The sequence below is a fragment of the Asterias amurensis genome, chromosome 1 (genome assembly GCF_032118995.1).
Source record: "Asterias amurensis chromosome 1, ASM3211899v1".
Taxonomy (NCBI): Eukaryota; Metazoa; Echinodermata; class Asteroidea; order Forcipulatida; family Asteriidae; genus Asterias; species Asterias amurensis.
This window is the reverse complement of record NC_092648.1, coordinates 31391225-31411951: the sequence shown is the minus strand read 5'-3', so window position 1 is coordinate 31411951 and position 20727 is coordinate 31391225. Positions and strand designations below refer to the sequence as shown.

Below are 20727 nucleotides of genomic sequence, written 5' to 3'. Positions count from 1 at the left end.
AAATTTCTATAGGCTTGTTATTTTATGCTTATGATTGGATACACCAAGTGAGAACACTGGACAATTACCAAGCGTGTACAGTGCCTTTAATAAAACAATTTTCTTAAAGCTTTCATTTTTTGTCAATTAATTATTTTTCTGGGTGGTTTTTTTTTTCAGTCGAGAAACGCATAAGATAGCAGTTCTTTACGTTGCGGAGGGACAAGAGGACAAGATGTCTGTATTGGGCAATAACAGAGGAAGTCAAGCATTTGAGAACTTCATTGCTGGCTTGGCCTGGGAGGTAAGATAATACTCATAGATTGGTAAATAATCAAATAATATATGAACATAAAAGTGCACTTGGTAAGAATCACTGCAGCTGTTTATAGTATAAACTTTGTTGAGAAAGGATTCTCAAGTTTGGATAAAGTTTGGATTATTTTTTCTACAACAAGAAATAACATTTGAGTCTGGGAAATACTTTATGCACTGGAACGATAATCTAGAGGTTACCGGTTCAAATTCTGCTCTAGTCAATTTTTTTGAATAAGAATCCACAAGAGAAAACTGAGCGGGTAAGTTTTAAATCATTTTGGGTTGAACAACGAAAAATTTCAAAAGAGTAGGATTTGAATCAACGCTCTCCGGATTTGTCTTTGCTCAGATCAGAATTAGTTTAAAATTTACCCGATTCTCTTGTGGTTTATTACTTTTAATTTCATCATTTAATTGTGAGAAAACAGAATTTACTGTTGCAAACATCTTACCAACCAAAAGGACCTATGGTATAAATGCACAAAGGGTTAATAATAATAATAATGAACCATTTTTGTAGAGCGCATATCACAACCACAGAGAAGTCCCTATGCGCTTAGAGATGAAAACACAAGAGAAGCAAAAGTTAATAGAGATGGGTTAATGCCCTGATGTTTCGGCATAGTCTTTTTCGAAGGCTAAATGGCAGCACAACAAACACGAACAGCTAACTAAGTGTGATTGATGTCAATTTGATCCCAGGTTGACCTTTCAACTCACCAAGGCTTTCTTGGCGGTCTTCAACGCAATAAGAGCACCGGTGAGACGGCACCGTACTACGCTACATCAACGGTGGAGGTCATATTCCATGTGGCTACCAGAATGCCTTCAGAGAATAATCATTTACATAAGGTATTATTACTAAAGCATAGAACCATGAGAGGAGTTATAACTTTCTTAACTTTTGTGGAAATATGATCACCGCGCTAATAATATCTTTAAGTTAATTATAATATCTTGGATGGCCAATTTTGTGTGCGACACAGTGTATTTTGCAGAAGAACCCCAAACCAGTAGTTGTGTTGAAGGGAAAGCACGATAGGAAAGGAACGTTTTAATGTCTTGTAATGTTTTGATTCTTGGTTTGGAGTTGGCTCTGGTTGGCCACATTATCCACTATCATGCTTGAAGAGACAAGCTCATTAAATCCAGTAAAAAATGTATTTATGAAAATTTCAACAAATATCATAATTCTCACATAAATTTTGTTGTAGGCCGTGACGTTCTTCTTTGAGAGGGCATGGCCAATTTTATTTTGCAAAGGGCACTTCCATTGAACAATCTGAAAGTCCATGAGAAAGGGGCACCAAGGCCATGACCTGGGGCAACAGAGGCCCTGGCCTTTGTGTAATTCTAGGCCTGTTCCAAGTGACAACAAGTTAATAATAAACCCATGTAACATTTCACCTAATTAGCTTTTTTCTCCTTTTTTAGTGTACATAGCTTTGTGTGGTATGCAGTTTCCTTTTTTTGCGAGTGAGCAATTGCAAAGTTCTGTATTGACCCCTTGCACGTACGTCACACGCGGCGGCTGATGCCATGCTCACCATGTTGGTGGTCAATAGGCTTACGTGTAAACGCCGCGTCACTTTAAAATGCGCACTTAACTGAATAACACACGTTGACATTGACCACCAAAATGGCGCATCCAAGATTATTCTGGAGATGACGTCAGGTGAAATGGGTCAATAGCTACTTTTAGAGCAAGGAGGCTTACACATGTTTTACATTTTATAATCTTGTAGATGCGTCACCTCGGCAATGATGAAGTTCACATTGTCTGGTCTGAACACACAAGAGACTATAGGAGGGGAATCGTTGCTACGGAGTTTGGTGATGTCATCATCGTCATCTATCCATTGGAGAATCAACTCTTCAGAATACAGATACAAAGGAAACCAGATGTAAGTTACATTGCTACATCTATCAGCTGTTTCATTTTCAAATGTGTTCTGTTAAAGCCATTGGACACTTTCGGTAAACAGTGTTGTCCAAGGCCCACACTTCGTGTACCACAACTTATATATAAAATAACAAACCTGTGAAAATTTAGGCTCAATCGGTCATCGGAGTCGGGAAAAAATAACAGGAAAACCCACCCTTGTTTCTCCATGTTTCGCCGCATCATGACATGTGTTAAAAATAAATCCGTAATTCTCGATATCTGGAATTGGTATTGTTTTAATGTTTTCTCAAAAAGTAAAGCATTTCATGGAATAATATTTCAAGATAAGTCTTTCACCATTACATTCTGTAAACCCTGTAAATTATTTGCAAATCTGTGAACTTTTAATTTTTTTTCTGGACCGAAAGTGTATAATGGCATTAATTAATTATAGGTTTTTGAGTGTTGGAAATATTTCTTCAGCAGTTGCAAAAATATGCTGGTTTTCTTGCTCTTATTATTAAGCTGAAACTTTCACATGACTTATATTGGATTTTTTGTTTTTTAACTTTGCCTTTAAATTAGCAACACATTTCAAACAAAATCTATACTTTCCTGCACTGACGTGTGATAAGCAATGTTAACAACTCAGTACTTCCGAGTCTCTTGGAACATATAGCTGCTCATAACAGAATACTGTTGGTTTGACTTTGTCATTAGTAACTCTAAATGTCCATTAGTGTACAGTCATGCTCATCTTGGGATTTGCCAGGGGTATTATGCTGCAGCTGCTGCAGATAATCACATCAAATGTAACAACCTTCACAGTGAATTGCACTATAAGAGACCGAAACAGTCTGCTCTCCATGCACAAGTTAGTGGATCGGACCGAGTTGCTCAAAAAGGCGCTGATATGAGCGACTTGCTGCCGATATATACGATTTGTGGCCGGTAATCAATTAAAATATCAAATCAAATTTCAAATCAAAATCCTTAAAATTATCAAGAAGCAAACATTTACTTTGTCTTCAAGAGAGCTTACACACACAAAATAAACTGTATAATTTTTTGTCTCAAGAGGGCGCTGTCACAGATTCCTGTTGGAAGAGTGCACAGAAGTGAAAACAGCATGTTTTTAAAGTTCACCAAACCAAGGTCGACAGAGAAAAATATTTGGGATTCCTTTCTCAAATACCAAGAGTTAGCGTTCTTTATCACACATTCTGAAAATGTTAACTTTTTTTTTAATTAATGGGAGTAACAGTGAGAGGACACAGTTTTCGGATCAGTCTATTTCCAGAGGCCAGCCTCCAATCAAGGTCATTACCACGCAGCGATTCTTTTTTTCCCACACACTATTTTTTCCCACTGATAATTTATTTGTTTACACAACTACCATTTCTCGGATTTGGATTTGTTTTTGTTTATTTTTTAGCCACTGTTTGTCGATGAACAATTGCTTATCACACAGTTTATGGTACGTGACCCAATATCCATGTTCCCCACTATTGTTTCCCCAATTGGCAGGTTCCGTTTTTTGGTCCATTGTTTGACGGGGCAATCGTTGATCACAAGGTCTTACCTGGTCTCGTCAGGGCTACAGCAATCAACGCCAGTCGAGTCAAGAGATCTCAACTACACCTCTACCAAAGATAGTATCCTTTTTTTCATAATTCCATTTCTTTTAAGTTGTTTAAGGTTTCTTGTGTGGAGAATTCACCATAATAAGGTAAGGATTATTTTGTCTTTTTTTTCTTGACGATACCAAGACTTTTAGCAATCGAGGCTTTATCTGGCGGCATTCTGGGTCTCTCTTTTCACTTGTTTCTGCTTGACTGCTTTCGTTACATTAGTATACTTATAAATATGTGCAGACCTTGATTTGCACTTTTGAAGGGGCACAGCAATTTCCCTTAGGTAAGGGGCACTTCTGTGAGGAAAGTCAAAGTTTGTATTGGAACTTTGCACAGGGCACCACAGTCAAAAACACAGGGCACTCTGGCAACTATGGGTTACCTGGGTTATTTCCAGGCCTGTATGTGTTTTATGTTGTGTTGTCATTAAGAAAGACTCTGTTAGGGTCGAAATGTGAGACCATTAACAGTTTTTATCATCCAATGATCAGTTTGGTATCCAACAGTTGTTTGGTGACTCGGACCAGAAAATTGTTTGATTTATTTTTGAATTGCAAGGGTCGTGGGTTCGAATCCCACCCAAGTAACATGCCTGTGATATTTTTTTCACAGGACTCGGGGAAAGTACTGAGTATACAGTGCTAACACACATCGGTGTATGGGTAAAAACCAAAATTAATATTCTTTATCCCGATGCAAATTTAACATCTATTATATTGATTTATTTTGTCGGTGGTGAGCTGTGTTTCTTGACTTTGGTCTTGCTGCGATGAAGTAATTGTTTATTGTCAAGCCATAGGTCCTGTGTGTTGTGAAATGCATGTAAAAGAACCCAGTACACCTATTATTTAGAGAAAGGGTTTTAAGGCCCGGTCACACAGGCCCCGATAACGAGAACGAAAACGATAACGATAAAAATGCACGCCCTCGATTGGTTGAATGAGCGTGGGCGTATTCTGCGTGGAGCAATTCAACCAATCGCGAGCGTGCATTTTTATCGTTATCGTTTTCGTTCTCGTTATCGGGGCCTGTGTGACCGGGCCTTTATGGTATGATTGTGCCACAGGATTGTGCCATAGCATCTTGGAAACCAAAACATAGAAAAGAAATAGTTCTCAAATGTCAAACTAGCTCAGCGTACCTAGTAGGACAAAATAATAAGCGCTTTGAGATGCCCTCAGGTGTGATAAAGTGCTGTTTAAGAACTGCATATTAATGCTATTATTATCTTCTATTGTTCGGTATTTTTTCATAACTTGCTTAAATTTGTAACCTTCGTAAAGCGCCTCGGGACCTTTTCGGGGGGTTAATGGTGCTATATAAAAGCCGGTTTAGTATTATATTAAATTTTCTGTTATTTGATTGAGAGGTGTTTTTGTTTCAATGAACATTTTAATCCCAAATTGAAATGGTTCTTGACTCAATTTTTAATCTGACATTTGATACAGATGTTCTTATATAAAAAAGATGTAAAAAAGATGTTCTTATATAAATGTATAAATGTCATCAAATTTGGTTTTGCCTTTTGCAAGGAAGTCAACAAACTCAGCCAAGTTTTCTCTGAATACTGTAAATGTCACCGCTATTAATGACATTTTAATGTCATTAAAATGATATCAAGTTACATGTGATAACTCATTACAGTTATTAATACCTAATTGGGTTGTTTTTTGTTTTCCACAAATCTTGATGCGGGGAAACCAATGGGCTTATTATATATGATGGTTAACATTTTTGACAATTTATATGATGGTTAACATTTTTGACATTTTTTATTTTATTGAAAATACGACACTGTGGTTTAGTTCCCAATGTACGTGTTATTCATTTAATGTGTGATAATATTATCAAGGATGATGGCTATATTAACTGTCTTGTCCCAAATATACGTGTTTTCTGAGCACCAGAGACATTTGGTAATTTTCCAAGACCATTATTATCACTTGGTGTATATCCCAACATATGCATACAATGACAATTCAAACTCGTGTTCAGACCGTGTTCTCTATATTTAAAATCAAGATACAAATGCATGAATGGTAATAATTGTGAGAAAAAAAACCCCAAAATTACAGTTTGCAACAAAGTGATGAATGAAACATAAAAAAAAAAAACAATTACATCATAAACAAGGTCCTTTAATGTGATGAAATTATAAGTTTAAATACTATCTAAACAATAGGTAGGTTTAAAGTACTTCTAAATTTGATTTAAAAAGATCCATCGCTCGAGTAGAATTATAAGTAGCATAGTTTTCCTTTGTCCGATTCGTGCTGTTAAAAATTCTCTCAAATCAGACACAGCGCAACTCATCAATAACTAAAATATTTATCAAATATTTAATATTCATGGATGATTGAGATGACAGGCAAAACTTCCTGTCTGTTCGTTTCTAGCGGCAGACAGTAGCCAGATTTAAAGGCACTGGACACCCTTGGTAGTTTTCAAAGACCAGTTTTCTCACTTGGTGTATATCCTAACATATGCATAAAATAACAAATCAGTGACAATTTAGGCTCAATTGGTCATCGAAGTTGCACGAGAATCGTGAAAGAAAAAACACCCTTGTTGGAGAAATTGATGTGCTTTCAGATGCCTTAAAAAGGCTTCAGGTCTGAAGTTTTTTAATATTTGAGTGAGAAATTAATTTCTCAAAAACCACGTTACTTCAAAGGAAGCCATTTCTCAAAATGTTTTATACTATCAACAGCTCTACATTGCTCAGTACCAAGTAAGTTTTGATGCTAACAAATATTTTAAGGAATTACCAAAGTGTCAAGTGCCTTTAAGATGTATACCCCCCCCCTTCACCATTGTCTTCAGGGGCCTATTATTAATTCAATACAGTGTGGAATCTGATGTTGTCATCAAACACTAAAGGCTTATGCGGATTTAATGAGGCTTGTCACAAAGGTTTAAAATCCTTTTTTTTCTGGCATGACAATCAGAAAAAAGAAAAATTGTATACAAAATTATCAACTGAAGTAACTTAGCGGTAGTACAAGTCGCTCTGACAAGTAGTTGAAGAGGAAATGCTCTCAAATTGCATGTGAGGTCTTTGCATATTTTGCTTAATTCAGTTATCATTATTTATTTACGATGATAAGGGGAATCCCCCCCCCCCCTCACCGGCTGGCCTTTTATACTCCTACCAGTCAGTTCACTGTCCACTGGTAAAGTTCACTGACCACCAAAAAGTGGCGGGAAAATAATCCCTCCAGATGAAATAATTACCAAACACGTTACTGCGTATTACAATGACTAGCTGGTTACATGCCTGCAGTGTCATCTGTTCATATCTTTTACTCATGGTTCTACCCCCAGGTTTACTGTTCATATTTATATTTATAGTTATTTTTTTTTTATTTTTTTTTCTTCTCCTGGGAAGACGAGCAGAGTATTCCGTTCGAAACGTCAAGACCAAACCGGCTCTTTTCAGAGCCACCACTCAATACAATTAATCAAGCATGTGATTTCTCAGAAAAATTTGCCTGATTTTTGGATTTTCTAAAGAAAAAACCCCATCGATTCGTAAAACTTACTTGATAGAAGTGAAGCAGTCGCCAAAGGGAAAGAATAGTAGTCCAAATTGTGTTCAAACTCGTCTAATTTAAAATAAAATAAATATTGTTTGTGTCATTCTATTGATGCACAGTAAACCTCTGTCCGTAAACCTCGTGATTTCTAACACCCAAGAGGTTCTGGGTCTAGCATAAGGGAGAACCTAGGCACTTGGCTATTTTCAGAAATTTTCAGTCATCAAATCTTATCCTTGATTCATATACAAGCATGTGACTTCTCATAAATTTTCCCAGATTTTTGGATTTTCTGGAAAAAACCATTGACTCTTCAAATTTATTTGATAGAAGTGAAGCAGTCGCCAAAGGGAAGACAACTACAAGTATATATCTTAACAATAAAACACATAAATGGAAATGCTGGAGATTTTAACAAACAATTTATTTGGGGTTTCTTGAAATTTCCAGGTTAGTTTTTGTCGAGAAACTTGTGCCTAAAACCTTTGTCACAAATCTGGTTTTTGAATGTAACATAAGTTCTCAGATGTGGACAACAACTGTTCCATTTGCTCCCCTAAAGTACTTATGTGTTCACAATTATTATTTGTTTTCTTTTTGTTATGCAACTTAGGTTGAGCTAGAAAGTTGTTTAAATATTTTTTTCAAAAGATGTTTTTTTTTTTTTACTACTTCAAATACAAATCATGTTTTGTTCTTCAAAACATAAAAACGCCAGACTTGTGAAAACCTAATGCATGATGTAAAAAGGCGAACGCTGTGATTACACAATGTGGTCATGTTTTAACTTCAAATACAAAACATGTTTTTTTCTTCAAAACATAAAAACCCCAGATTTGTGAAAACCTAATTGCATGACGTAAAAAGGCAAACGCTGTGATTACACAATGCGTTCAACACTGTTTGAAGCAGACAGCGGATGAGAAATCACTAGAATGCTTGCACACAGCTGGGCTCATTGCCTTTACAAGGCCTTCATCTCGATCGAATAATAACCAACAACAAATTGTCTTCTTGCTTCCCCCCCCCCCCCCCACCGCTGTCTTGCAAGGCTAAAGAAATTATTACATCAGATTGGAGTCACTCTAGGGTTCTGTGTGGTCCATGTTTTCTTCGTTCTGTTTTTTTTCCCCTCTAAACTCGTTTGTGTTTGGCAAAATGTAACGGAAATTTCATTTACTGCATGTGCATTTTTTTGTAAACAGAATTGATCCAAGAAATGCTGAAAATGGTCACTGAGGCCACGAATTGACACACTCGTAGTTACCAGTATTAGCTAGGGACTAAAGAAAACAGCTTTTAAATTTGGTTTTCAAAACACCATTATCCTACCAAAGTGCAGAGTATTTTTTAATTAGATTTTTAATAGTGGACACTTGATGCTTTGTACTTCATAAAAAAATGTACTGTTTTACACCCTAAATTAACAGGCGATAAACAGTTTGTGTTAAATCTTCCAAAGACCAAAGAAAAATTGTCCCTTTGCTTGTGAGAAAACTAGTGTCCTTGTTAAAATGATTGCACTCTTCAAAAACTCAATGATGTACGAGTACCAGTTTTTTTTTTCTGTATGTTCCTTGAGAAGGAGTTGATTGGGATTAATGTACTGGAGGATTTAAATTAATTTTAATGAACATGCTCATTAAAACATTGATGATGTCCCATCCCTTTAATAAATAAAAGATTGGGTCGAATGTACTATTGCAAAGAGTAACGATGAAACATTCCATTATATTATTTTTCTTGAATACTGAAGATTGGGCTGAATGTACTCTTCCAAACACCAATAATGTGATGAATGTTACTTGAAAATGTGATGGGCGGAATGAGTGTGCACTTTCAGGAATTAATGATGTACTACACCCCTTTATTGATGTTGAAAACCTGACAATTACAAGGAACGAGAAACCAGCCATGTATCAATGCTAGAAGATTGGAACGAATGTACTTCCCCAAAAACCAATAATGGTGTTTTACTTGATAAGAGATGATAGTAATGAATGTACACTTCAAGAAAGAACTTTTCCCCTAAAGAACTGGAACCTTGGAACAAATAATGTTTAGTTGCAAAGTTTGATCATGTACCATTCCTTTATTTGACCTGTCTTGAAAACTAGAAGATTGAAATGAATGTACTCTTCCAAAAACCAATTAGTTCTATTACATGCACTATAGTGTCCCACCTGAAGGAAAAAGCAATTGTGAATGAACTATTTCAAAAAAATAATAGTATACCTACCAGTTCCCTTTTAAAACTAAAGGATTGCAATGAATTCACGCTTCCCAATCACAATGGTGGGCCCTGCAGTTTCTGGCATTTTCGTAAGTGTTTTGTTCATCTTTTCAAACTCCCTAGAGTGTGTTTATGTGAACCCAACATAGTGCGGTGGTGAATGTACTTTTGTTTTTGTAAATGACGCCTGCAGAAACGCCTACCATCTAAGAACACTCGCATTTCATTACAAATCAATCTAATTATTTTTTCATTCTCTTCGTTTTTTAAGTTATTTTTATTATTTCATAATCATCCTCTTCTCTTTGTCCCTTGTCTGAAGGCGTTCCTCATTGGTTAGACATAAAGTTGTAATCACTCCGACTTGTCCATCACTAATAATTGTTGAATGTGTTGCCTTTAAGGATGTGTTGAGTGTTGAGTACCTGTTTTGTCCAAGAAAAACAAGACAAACTACGTCTATAAAAAGACTGTTTAGACGAAAGTTTACGCTTAATTACTCCTTTCAATTTAATATCCTCCTTACACCTCTTGAGCGCTTTCTTATTATTTACCCAAGTAATTAAATTTTCATTTTCCATTTCCTTAAGTTCAGGAGGGGGAAAAAAACATTCCATTTTAAAGTCTTTGCACTCATAATTTCATTAAAAATTCATCGGCTTTTTTCTTTTTGGGGGGGGGGGGGAGAAAAATGAAAAACAAACATCATCATAGAAGCTTCATGGAGATTTTTAAAAGTTTATCCTGGAGTTTTTTATTCATTGGCTTGTATGGATGGTAGCTGGCGTATGTGTGCAGGGAGGGAGTCTGTTATGGTCTGTATTATTGTTATTGTTATTCATGTGGAGTGTGGAGGCTGGAGACACGTAAACGCAAATGAGGTACAGGCGTTGTGTCGCGACCGGACGCCCAATGCCATAGGGATAAGTTTCCACCCACAGGGTCCGACTGGCTGTGATAATCAGTTGGTCGCCGCGGTACCCTGTGAATCAGACAATAGCATCACAACAAAAACCACAAAGCCCACGTAGTCAGGAGTGTAGCTGTAGCGAAATGAGTCTTCATGACTCAGATAGTACTGGGTTTTTCCCCTCCTTCATTTGGCAGGGAGTGTTTTCTTGTTTTTTTTTCCTTCACCCTGGCTGGTCGCTGCCTGGCCATTATTGGTTGGGGTCACATGAGTAAGCTTGGTCCCCTCTGCTTGCTTGCTTGACAGCTCGTCTGTCTTCTTGACAATGGGGATGAGTCAAGTAGCCGCAGTCTGCCTCTGGTGGAGCTGCTGTGTCTGCTACCTCCTCCCTGCTCCGTTTCTTGTTTTTTATTTTTTTAACAAAGTAGAATAAATAGGCTCAGATTTCATGCCACTTGATTTTGTTCTTGTATGTGCCTGAAATTCTAATAGGACAATTCACAAACTGGAAATGATGAAACGGTTTAAATTTTAGTTTTTTTTATATTTAATTAACCTTGTATCCTTCTTTGAAGATGATCTTTTCTTTGAAGATGATTTCTTAGAAGACGATTTTTTTACAAAATATATTTTGACTTGACAAAACAGGGCTCAATTTCACAAGGCACTTATCATAAGATGAGTTGTCAGTTTTACCATATCGGTTTGCATTTTGACATCACATTCTGCTTAGCAATGAAGATTAATCTTAGAGCTTAGTGAAAATTGTCCCCTGTTAGCTTAAACACAGACTTAAAATAGAGGAGGGGATAAGACAAAGAAAAAGGGATCAGGGAAGATACTAGACTTGTGGACAAGTTGTGAATGGTCCCTCGCGGTGAGATAGTCGAGTTGTGGCGCTGCTATGGCGAGATCACTGCTCTTGAACGAACTGCTGGTTGCCCGAATTCTATCCCCATTAAGTGGGACCGTAATCGTGAGAGCAATAGTCTTGCGGGGGCCAGCAGTCTCGCGATAATACCGCAGGAATCGCGGGTACAGTCGGAACGCTATCACCTCGACAGACATTTAACAAATTTCCACAAGTCTAGGAAGATATGTACATGGTGGTGCATCAGAAGGAAACCTACTTTTAAGCATTTATCGGAATTTCAATTTAATTAACAAATTTATCATTAAGCAGAAGTAACATTTTTTTCTATTGTAAATGTTCATTTGTCCGTGATAAATGTCTTTTAAAATGTCAATTGACAAACCTGGTTTGTCCATGGATGGCTTTATTCCATCTGCTTGACTGAGGTCAGGAGCTTGATCTCAAGATATGTTTTGTAATATTATCATTCCATAAGTTACACCTATCTACACCCAGTGAGTCTGCTGCCACCAAGTGTCCACCTTGGGTTTCATAATTTCACTTCAAAAAGACTCCCTCAAAACCCCAAGTCAACTGATTTTAATGTAAACACCAAAGCCTTTACCTCGCACAACAAACTTTCCATCAGGTCTCTCGTAATGATTCACCAACAAAAAGCCAGAGTCAATAGTGGTTTCATCCAGCTTTGTGGTTAAGGCAGCTGGATGAGACCTAGTGATTATGCTTTCTGGTTGTCTGTTTAGGCTCTAAGTGCGGACCGTTTGATAATCCAGAACCACCTGCTCTTCCATAATCCAGATTAATTAACCATGGGATTTATCAAAAAACTAAGTTCCTAAAACCCATCTTACCTTTTGTGGTTGTTACCCTTAGAGGATTAAAAGAAGAAATAACAATCAATATTCCGACAAATCCTCCTATTCTAATATGAGTAGGATAATCTTTGTTCAATCCATCCGTTATTTAGTGACAATTTTTTTTTGTGTCTTTGTCTTAATCCAAGTTGGGAGGTTGTCTCCCACATGAAAAACTTGAAAAGAAACAGGAGAGACAAAAATCTGAGTATGCTCCTTAGGTGAAATCCCTTGTGTAGACAGGATTAAGAAAATTCAGCTTTAGTAATCATAATAAATGAGGCAGAATAAATGGCAAGATGGTTGTTTTTGCTGAGTGTGCATTTTATTACATTTTTTGAAAAATAAAATAAAAATAAAATATTCACAAAGCTTTAGAGGGCTAGCTATTAGAGTCGTTGGATTGCACAGGATGCATTAAAAAACGCAAGCGTGATTGATATCAGCTGTAGGGACTTAGTTTGAGTTGAAGAGTACACTGTGCTACGCTTTAGCCAAGGAGCTCTTATGTCTACAGAAGAGTCACTCAAACAAAAACGCACCATGCAGAAGTGGCTGGGGGAAAAAGAACCGTCATGAAATATTCATCGTTGAATTTTCAATTCATAGATTGTGACTTATTCTTGGATTTTCAACCAAATCCAGATTTTTGAAACAAGAATTTGTTTTGGGTCTTTCTTTTTTTTGCATCATGATTGAACGATGTGCATTAGGGTGAATACGTGTTGCTCTACCTCACATTTATGTCACTACTGGGCAGGTAGAAAGCTTTGCTGTTCAGGCCAGTTTATTAAAATAATTTTGTAAACTGTTTTGTGGTGTCGTTATCAATGCTTGAAAGGTACTGGACACTATTGATAATTACTAAAATAATTGTCTGTATAAAAACTTACTTGGTAACAAGCAATAGATAGTTGTTGATAGTGTACAACATTGTGAGAAACGTCTCCCTCTGAAGTAATGTAACAGAATATAATAATACAATTTGTTTCCACCCTAGCATGGATGTGTATTATGCACTGTATACTCTGTGCTTTCCCAAGTTCTGTGAAAAGAAGTAGAATGTTGTTCCAACCATCCACCGTGTGATTTTCCCTAATGTTACTTTTTGTTCCCGCTAACTTTCCCACCTTGTCCATTAATGGTGATCAACACCCCATCACAACGTTTGCCCTTTGGAGTCCACAGCGACCATAAACAGTCGTAATATTTGACCTCCTTTTACTCGATGATAAAAAAGGTCAAAAGTAAAGATCACATCCTGAATTGACATTTTTCAAAGTGTCCCATGGTAGCGTAAAACTGTTTGTTTTAGAGTAACTACCCAGACAATTTGACTAACAAAACAGAACCAGCCGAGTAAAAAAAGTCAATAATAATTGCCATGTCCGAGTGTTTGGTTATGGGTCCATTGAAGTGGTTTCTTGTAGACGGTTATAGCTCTTAAGTATCACTGCATCCCGCCCCCACGATGCATGACAAAATGTTTTGGGTTTTAACTCATGTTTTTGGTTGAACTTTCTTTCAACATAACACAGGTTCATGCTAAGTGCAAATTAACGTGAAGCATCTTTTCTTGCATCACAAGTATAAAAACGGGTGATGGTTTGCGTCTCGTAAGTTGGCTATTTTTGTAAAACTTAATGAGTAAAGTTTGTTTGTGTTTTGTAATTTTAAACTGGCTTTTTGGTTTCTTGTATAGTTACCTAGGATTTATTTTGAGAAACATTCTCAAATTGCGGAGAAATTTTTTCCCTTGGCCAGGCCTTGACGACTTCTTTTATGATTTCATTGGTTGCCCCGTGCTATCGTAGTGTTTCATGACATCATGAGTACTGGGTTAAGTTCGGGCAATGAGATTCATGCCAGTGTAAATAGGCATTGTTCAGGAAATTTAAAGTGTTTTTAAAATGATCAAGTAGTTTCTTTATTTCAGGCTTGTGATTATTTCTCATGGTGGTTTTTTGTTGGGTGACTGATTTTTAGGATTTTTTTCAAAATCTCCTTGAGTCGATTAAATTAAAGGCAGTGAACACTTTTATAATTACTCAAAATAATTATCAGCATAAAACCTCACATGGTAACGAGTAATAGGGAGAGGTTGATAGTATAAAACATTGTGAGAAACAGCTCCCTCTGAAGTAATGTAGTTTTCGAGAAAGAAGTAATTATCCACGAATTCGATTTCGAGACCTCAAGTTTAGAATTTGATGTCTCAAAATCAAGCATCTAAAAGCACACAACTTCGTGTGACAAGGATGTTTTTTTCTTTCATAGTTATCTCGCAACCCGGAGACCAATCAAGCTCAAATTTTCACAGGTTTGTTATTTTATGCATATATTGATATACACCAAGTGAGAAGACTGGTCTTTGACAATTACCAATAGTGTTTAGTGTCTCTAATTGTCTTTAAAGCAGTAAAGACATGTCAACTATATTTATACAATAGATGTTTTAATTTGCGTTCGTACAATGACTATTAATTTTGGTTTTACCATTACGCTGATGCTTGTAAGCCTTGTGTACTTTGTACTTTCTCTAGTCTTGTGGAACAAACATTAAAAATAAATAAATATTGTATATTTATTTGTTTGATTCCTCGTAGGTCTCTTTAGAAGTGCACTCCAAGTGGTGAGGTTTCTGCATGGTCTAGTTATAAATAGCAAGTGTACATTTTGTCACTTACTGTCTTTAAACGCTTTTCCAATACTCAACGATATTAAATAAGACTATTACCAATGGTGGACCAAATCTGGCCCTGGACAAAATAATTAAATCCAACTCTCATTTATAGCGTGATTACTTTTTTTTACTCTTTTCTTTTCACTGCTCATAATTTTCTATGTCTATAAAAGTGCAGAGCCTCACAATCAGTGTTTGATAATCTTTAGCGGTCGTGTTTGCCCAGAGACTATTACATCGTATCACCGTTCGAAGAAGAAGGAGAGGGGGAAAAAAAAGTACAGATATGATTGAAGTGCGCACAATTAAAATCAATCAATAATTAACCGGTTCTCATTTCCCACCGGTCCCCGCGCTCTCGGATTTGGTTCACTGATAGGGAGGCTTGCTGATAGGGGGAAGTGAGTTTATAACACCGCCCGGCCGGGCAGTGAATGTTATCTCTTCAGCGTCAAACCTTAATAGTCCTGGTACTACTGTCATTAAGCTTGATTTCTGGCCTCTCCAACCCCACCCCCTTCTTTCTTTAAGTGAAGTTTAACTAGTCGCAAACCACCAGCAGGCGAAGATAATGCTATCTAAATGTGTGAACATTTTATTTGTCATTTATTGGAGAGTCAGAGGTACCGGTTAGGACGATGTTGACTCATTTTTTATTTTATTTGACAAACAGTCAACATTTGGAGTGGTGCTCCTCGCAGTTGGCAGGATCTTTAGGATGTAATATCACGGCGGTGAATTTATTGATTGCACAGTGTAAGATAATACCTTCAAGTGAATACACTTGGAAGGTACATATCAACTTTGTTAGGTTGCACTCTGTTTTGCTCATACTACACAGGGTTAAATTCACACACCAAGTTAATTTATTGGGTGGATCACTGAGATATCATTCAAGTCTTTAGAAAATGGATGTAAATTTGTTTTCTAGGGTGTTGGTGTGTGAGCGTGGTCCATTAAAACTGAGGGCTTAAGCAAAAGGATTCCAAATATGGTATTACTCAAATTATTTGAAGATCACTGTTAAAACATAAGCAGACCCAGAATATTGAAATTTTATTTTATTTATACATTTATTCATTTATGTATTTATTAAGTTAGTCATTTATTTGTTTATTTTTTTTATTTATTTTTTGTATTTATTTATTTTTAACTTTTTAAATTTGTTTAATTTATTTATTGTTATGATTTATTTTATTTATATTTATTTATTGCATCTCAGAAGTAAAAAGTTATAACTGTACAGTCACTATTTATTGCCCTCCCCCTTTACCTAAAATCCTTATCAAGAAGCCTTCTATTTTCTCGTTTTTGTTGCATGTTCTTTTTTAATTTCACACAAAGAACATATGCTGTTTCTGTTTAAATAGATTCTCAAATGTGGATAGAAAGGAATTTTCCTCATCGTAAAGCTTGTCAAAAAGGAACACAAATTTTTTTAAACAAAATTTAAATATAAAAACATTTGACCTGATTATGCAGAACCTTAACACAAAAAAAATGAATAAAAATACCAGAGAACTGAATTGGTATCTGAGCCGTGTGTGAGATTAACACGACGGGAACAATGGTGTTTGGAGCGGGCAGCTATTATGATGTAGTATTTGGCCTGAGGTGGTGCTCCAACGGTCCTGAGCATTACTCGGACTTTCTTTGTGTCGCTTCCTCCAACCACACACTACACCAAGCGCCTGCTACACTGCTGTCTAGTCAAACACAAGAAAACTTACAGTTGACGTCAATGCTTGCTTTGGCAGTTAAGTGCATGCCCAGATGAACTCATCTGTAACCGTTTTTTAAACAAAACAAATTAGCTCATTCATTTGTGATATTAATTGTGTTTTTTTGCTCTGGTTATGATTTGTCTTTCCTTTGTCCTTTGAACAGGCTTCCTTCTATTAGAGCCTTTTAATGTCTGTTTAATTTGTTTACTGCAATATTTTGTAGATGCTTGTGTTTTAACAATCTTCATTGTTGCGGTGCTCTGAGCCTTGGACAAGTGGCACTAATTTGACATCAAATTAAACCAAGAAATAATTATATCATATACATAGATAAATGAATCATTAATCTTTTTTTTCTATTGGATATTTTGGATGTGTTGATCTTCCAGTGGGAAACTGACTGGGTAAATTATGATTCTGTTACTACTTGATTTGATTTTCCGCTTCAAATTTCTGTTTGAAATTATTCTTTATATGAGAGTAATTTGAGTAATGGCAAATTTTAGCCACGGTCTTGCCAGACAATAGACTCATTCACAAGAACTGATTTCCATTTTCACAGCGAAGTGACCTTTTGGTAGGGTAGTGGCTGCTCTATTATATCCCCACCCCCCCCCCCCATCACAAATTTCCTTGACGCCAGATACGATACGGTCAAGTAAACATTGACTACACTCAAATTAGTGTAGATTAATAATATTTTGATTAATTAGAGATGGGAAAGTCCAAGAGAATGTCAGTTTTTGTTAATATGTGATGCCATACAGTGAATCAAAATCACTCAAATCAAACACTGTTAAGATTGCCCTCTAGTTACTGAAGCACAATTTCTTGTTTTGTGCAATTCATAACAAATTTTTAACACTTATTTTGTTTTTACATAATCATCCCCAGCCATCGATTTCACCAAACTCTTCCTAACTTAGGATTAATCTTAGGACTTAGGACGGGTTCAGTTCCGTATCCAAATTAGTAGGATGAATTGAACCCATCCTAAGTTAGGATGAGTTACCCATCCTAACTCGAGTTAGGATTAATCCTAGCGTTTTGTGAAATCGAGCGCAGGACTAATAAATACAAATTCTTGTTTGAATTTCTCCCAAAGGATTCAAAAATCGAATATAAATCACTGAAAGCAGCAATGAAAATAGCAATAATCATAATAATAACAATAATGATTTAAGATTGCACCCCTATCTTAAATCTCAAAATGTTTTATGCTATCTCTTCAGCGTCCCCAGCTCCCCATTGCTCGTTTTACCAGGTAATTTTTTTATGCTAAAAATTATTTTGAGTAATTACCAATAGTGTCCACTGTCTTTAAGCAAAATGTGCTTTTAAAAGCAACTCTGTGAAATTTTCCCATTACCGTTGGCATTGGTAATGTTTTGTATTTTTTTCAGGAGACAGACGCCTCTTACCCTACATGTACCTATGTAAAGAATCTATTAACTAACTAGCAAGGCTGTCATAGGGGAAAAACCAAACAAAAGACACAAAAGAACAATCCCTGACTATCATGCTTTTCACAAGCTTTAACTTTCTGAATGGCCTATACAAAACTGCAACTTCTTGGAAACCTCAACAAAAAGTGTGGTCACAAACATATTACAGTACAATCCAAAGCAATCGGAATTTGTTTACATTTAAATTGAAATAAATTGAATTTTGTTTTGTGTGAGAAATAATTCCTTTCTGGTGTTTATCTTATTTGATTTGAAAGTCCACAACAGAATTAGAAGCTTTGTTATTTAATAATTTAATAAGTCATGGCAGAGTTGTTTTTTTGGTTTAATCCCCTGAACTGATGATGAGAAGTTTGTGTGTTGAGAAGCTGAAAGCACAGCCAGATTTTGTCCCCTTGTTTCTGTAGCGCATACCTTCAAAATCAATACGGAATGGGATAAAAAAAGAAAGTTACATCTGAGGATTGTGAATCTATAGCTGGTGTCTGTGTGGTTATTCAGCGACCACTGGGCAGAGTGTAAACAAAGCACGGTGAATGGGATAGGGTCAGAGTCCAGCTCAATTCCTTTGTGCACTATTCTCAGAGCCATTCACCCCCCTTGCACGGACGACAAATAAACACACACAAGAAAAAGCTGTAGGGACAGGATTGTTCAAGTGGGTAACCAGTGTAGACTATCAGATCCCTGCATCGAGAGATATAGCGGGGATGGCCAACGGGGGCTCAACAGTTGGTATTCTCACGAGAATCAAAAAGCCGTGACTTGGCTCTGGCCCTGTGGCAGCCCAAGCGAGTGAATAGCGATTCATTATTCCCATCTGATTGTGTCACCCATTTGGGATTAGCCGTACCTCTTTGTGCCCCATTGATGTGGCACCACGCGCCCAAGCTTGGGTCGCGTGGCACGGTCGTACCATAACAATAGAAAGCCCTGAATGTTGAGGCATGTATGTGTTCGATCTGGAGTGTGTGGTGGTGGAGGGGGGGGGGGGGTGGACTGGGTATGGAGTGGCCACTACGCTTTATGCTCCCAGGTGCAATGATTGGCCATATAGATTTGAGACCACCATCCACTCGGTCTAAACCCACCCTCCTTGATGAATAACTACAGACCCATGTGCTTTGTTTTCAACCCTTCATTCACTCCTAGGGCCTGCTGAGTGCTTATGGCCTATTTCACACGCTTGTCTTTCCACCAGCTGTGCGACTGAATGCGCTGTCTTGCTTGGCTAAGCTAATGAGCGTTATCGCTTCTGGTTAATAAAAGGAAAACGAAAAAAACAAAACTCTATTAGAGAGACCCGTTGAGTTTATAAGCGCCTACCGGTCTCATTAAGCCAAGGACGGTTGGGTTGAGGGGATTTATTAGACCGTAACTTATTTCCCGCAACAAGTGTCTTTTGGGAGAGCTCTCCATTGTGTCGATGCTTGCATAAATTAACTCTCTAGCATCGATTTGTTAGAAGAAAAATGCCTTCATGGTTTAGTGGGAGTTATCGTGATGGGATTCTAACGAAGGGGGAAATGCCTGAGCTATCGCTCGTGGGAAGGTGGTGGGGGTTAGGGATCGTGGACATAATTATAGAGGGTCAAACTATAGGCTTCCAATCAAGCACCGTGTAGTGCTTTGTTGCATTTTAAATCAGGGTTCTGAATGATGTTGCAATGTGACATATTATTAATTTAGTGACTATTGAGATTAGATTTATCTGGAATTATTTGTTAATCCAGGAATGATGCATTCTATATGAAGAGGAAACCCTTCTTTCCCACCCAGATTACTATTAGCATGTATTTTGGTGATAAAATCGTGGTTCTATGGTTGGGTCAGAAAACTTATTTCAAAAAGCTTTTACAGAAAAATTCATTTTGAAATGGATAATGAACCCATTAAGCTCTATATTGCATACTAGACAATTTGGTAATGTTATAAGTATCTCTACCGCTCTTTGTTATTATTTACGTATATAATCACCTAGTTACCGGTGGAAACAAGCCTAATAATTACCAACCAGACACTGCTCAAGGATTTGTAAGGGTCGTGGGTTTGAATCCCTTGAGTAAAATGCCTGTGATTTTTTTTTCACGAGACTCGGGAAAGTATGTAGTGAGTATACAGTGCCTACGCACATCACTGTAAGGGTAAAACCAAAATTAATAGTTTTTATCCCGATGCAAATTTAACATCTGTAAGCCTAATAATGTTAGTACCTTTATTCTTACTGATTTTAGGCAGGCATCCGACAGCGATGATCACCAGGTGGCCACTAAAAGTCTTCTTGAGCTTGGGGATGTACTCTTTATTGCTGAAATAGGTTGTAACTTTCCTCACTGAACAACAACAAAGGGTTAGACATAAATAAATACAAATTCAGACTGGCAAACCCTATCTGGTGGAGTGCCCCAAGGCACTATATTTGGTCCAGTGGTTTTGTTTTTGCCTGCATAGAAATTACTGTTGATTCTGGTTTCAACAGATGCTGGCATTATGTCAAAGATCTGACATTAAGGGAAAATCAATTATTTCAACTGAAAAAAGTCGCACACAATTTGACCTTTTGGTTGAATGGGCAAAGCAAAATGGTTTTTCATTGAAAATCTGGGAAATGCCAAACCATGCAGGTTTAAG

General features: G+C 36.9%; 1 protein-coding gene across 1 annotated transcript in view; it reads left to right on the top strand.

The window, feature by feature from the left end:
• The window catches only part of LOC139936731 (ral GTPase-activating protein subunit alpha-1-like), a 110981-nt gene that overhangs the window by 62186 nt on the left and 28068 nt on the right, over window positions 1-20727 (top strand). Inside the window, exons 37-40 of the mRNA XM_071931633.1 lie at window positions 160-283; window positions 1000-1149; window positions 2043-2201; window positions 3710-3837. Coding sequence (XP_071787734.1) covers window positions 160-283; window positions 1000-1149; window positions 2043-2201; window positions 3710-3837 — 561 coding nt within the window. The remainder of the gene's footprint in view (window positions 1-159; window positions 284-999; window positions 1150-2042; window positions 2202-3709; window positions 3838-20727) is intronic.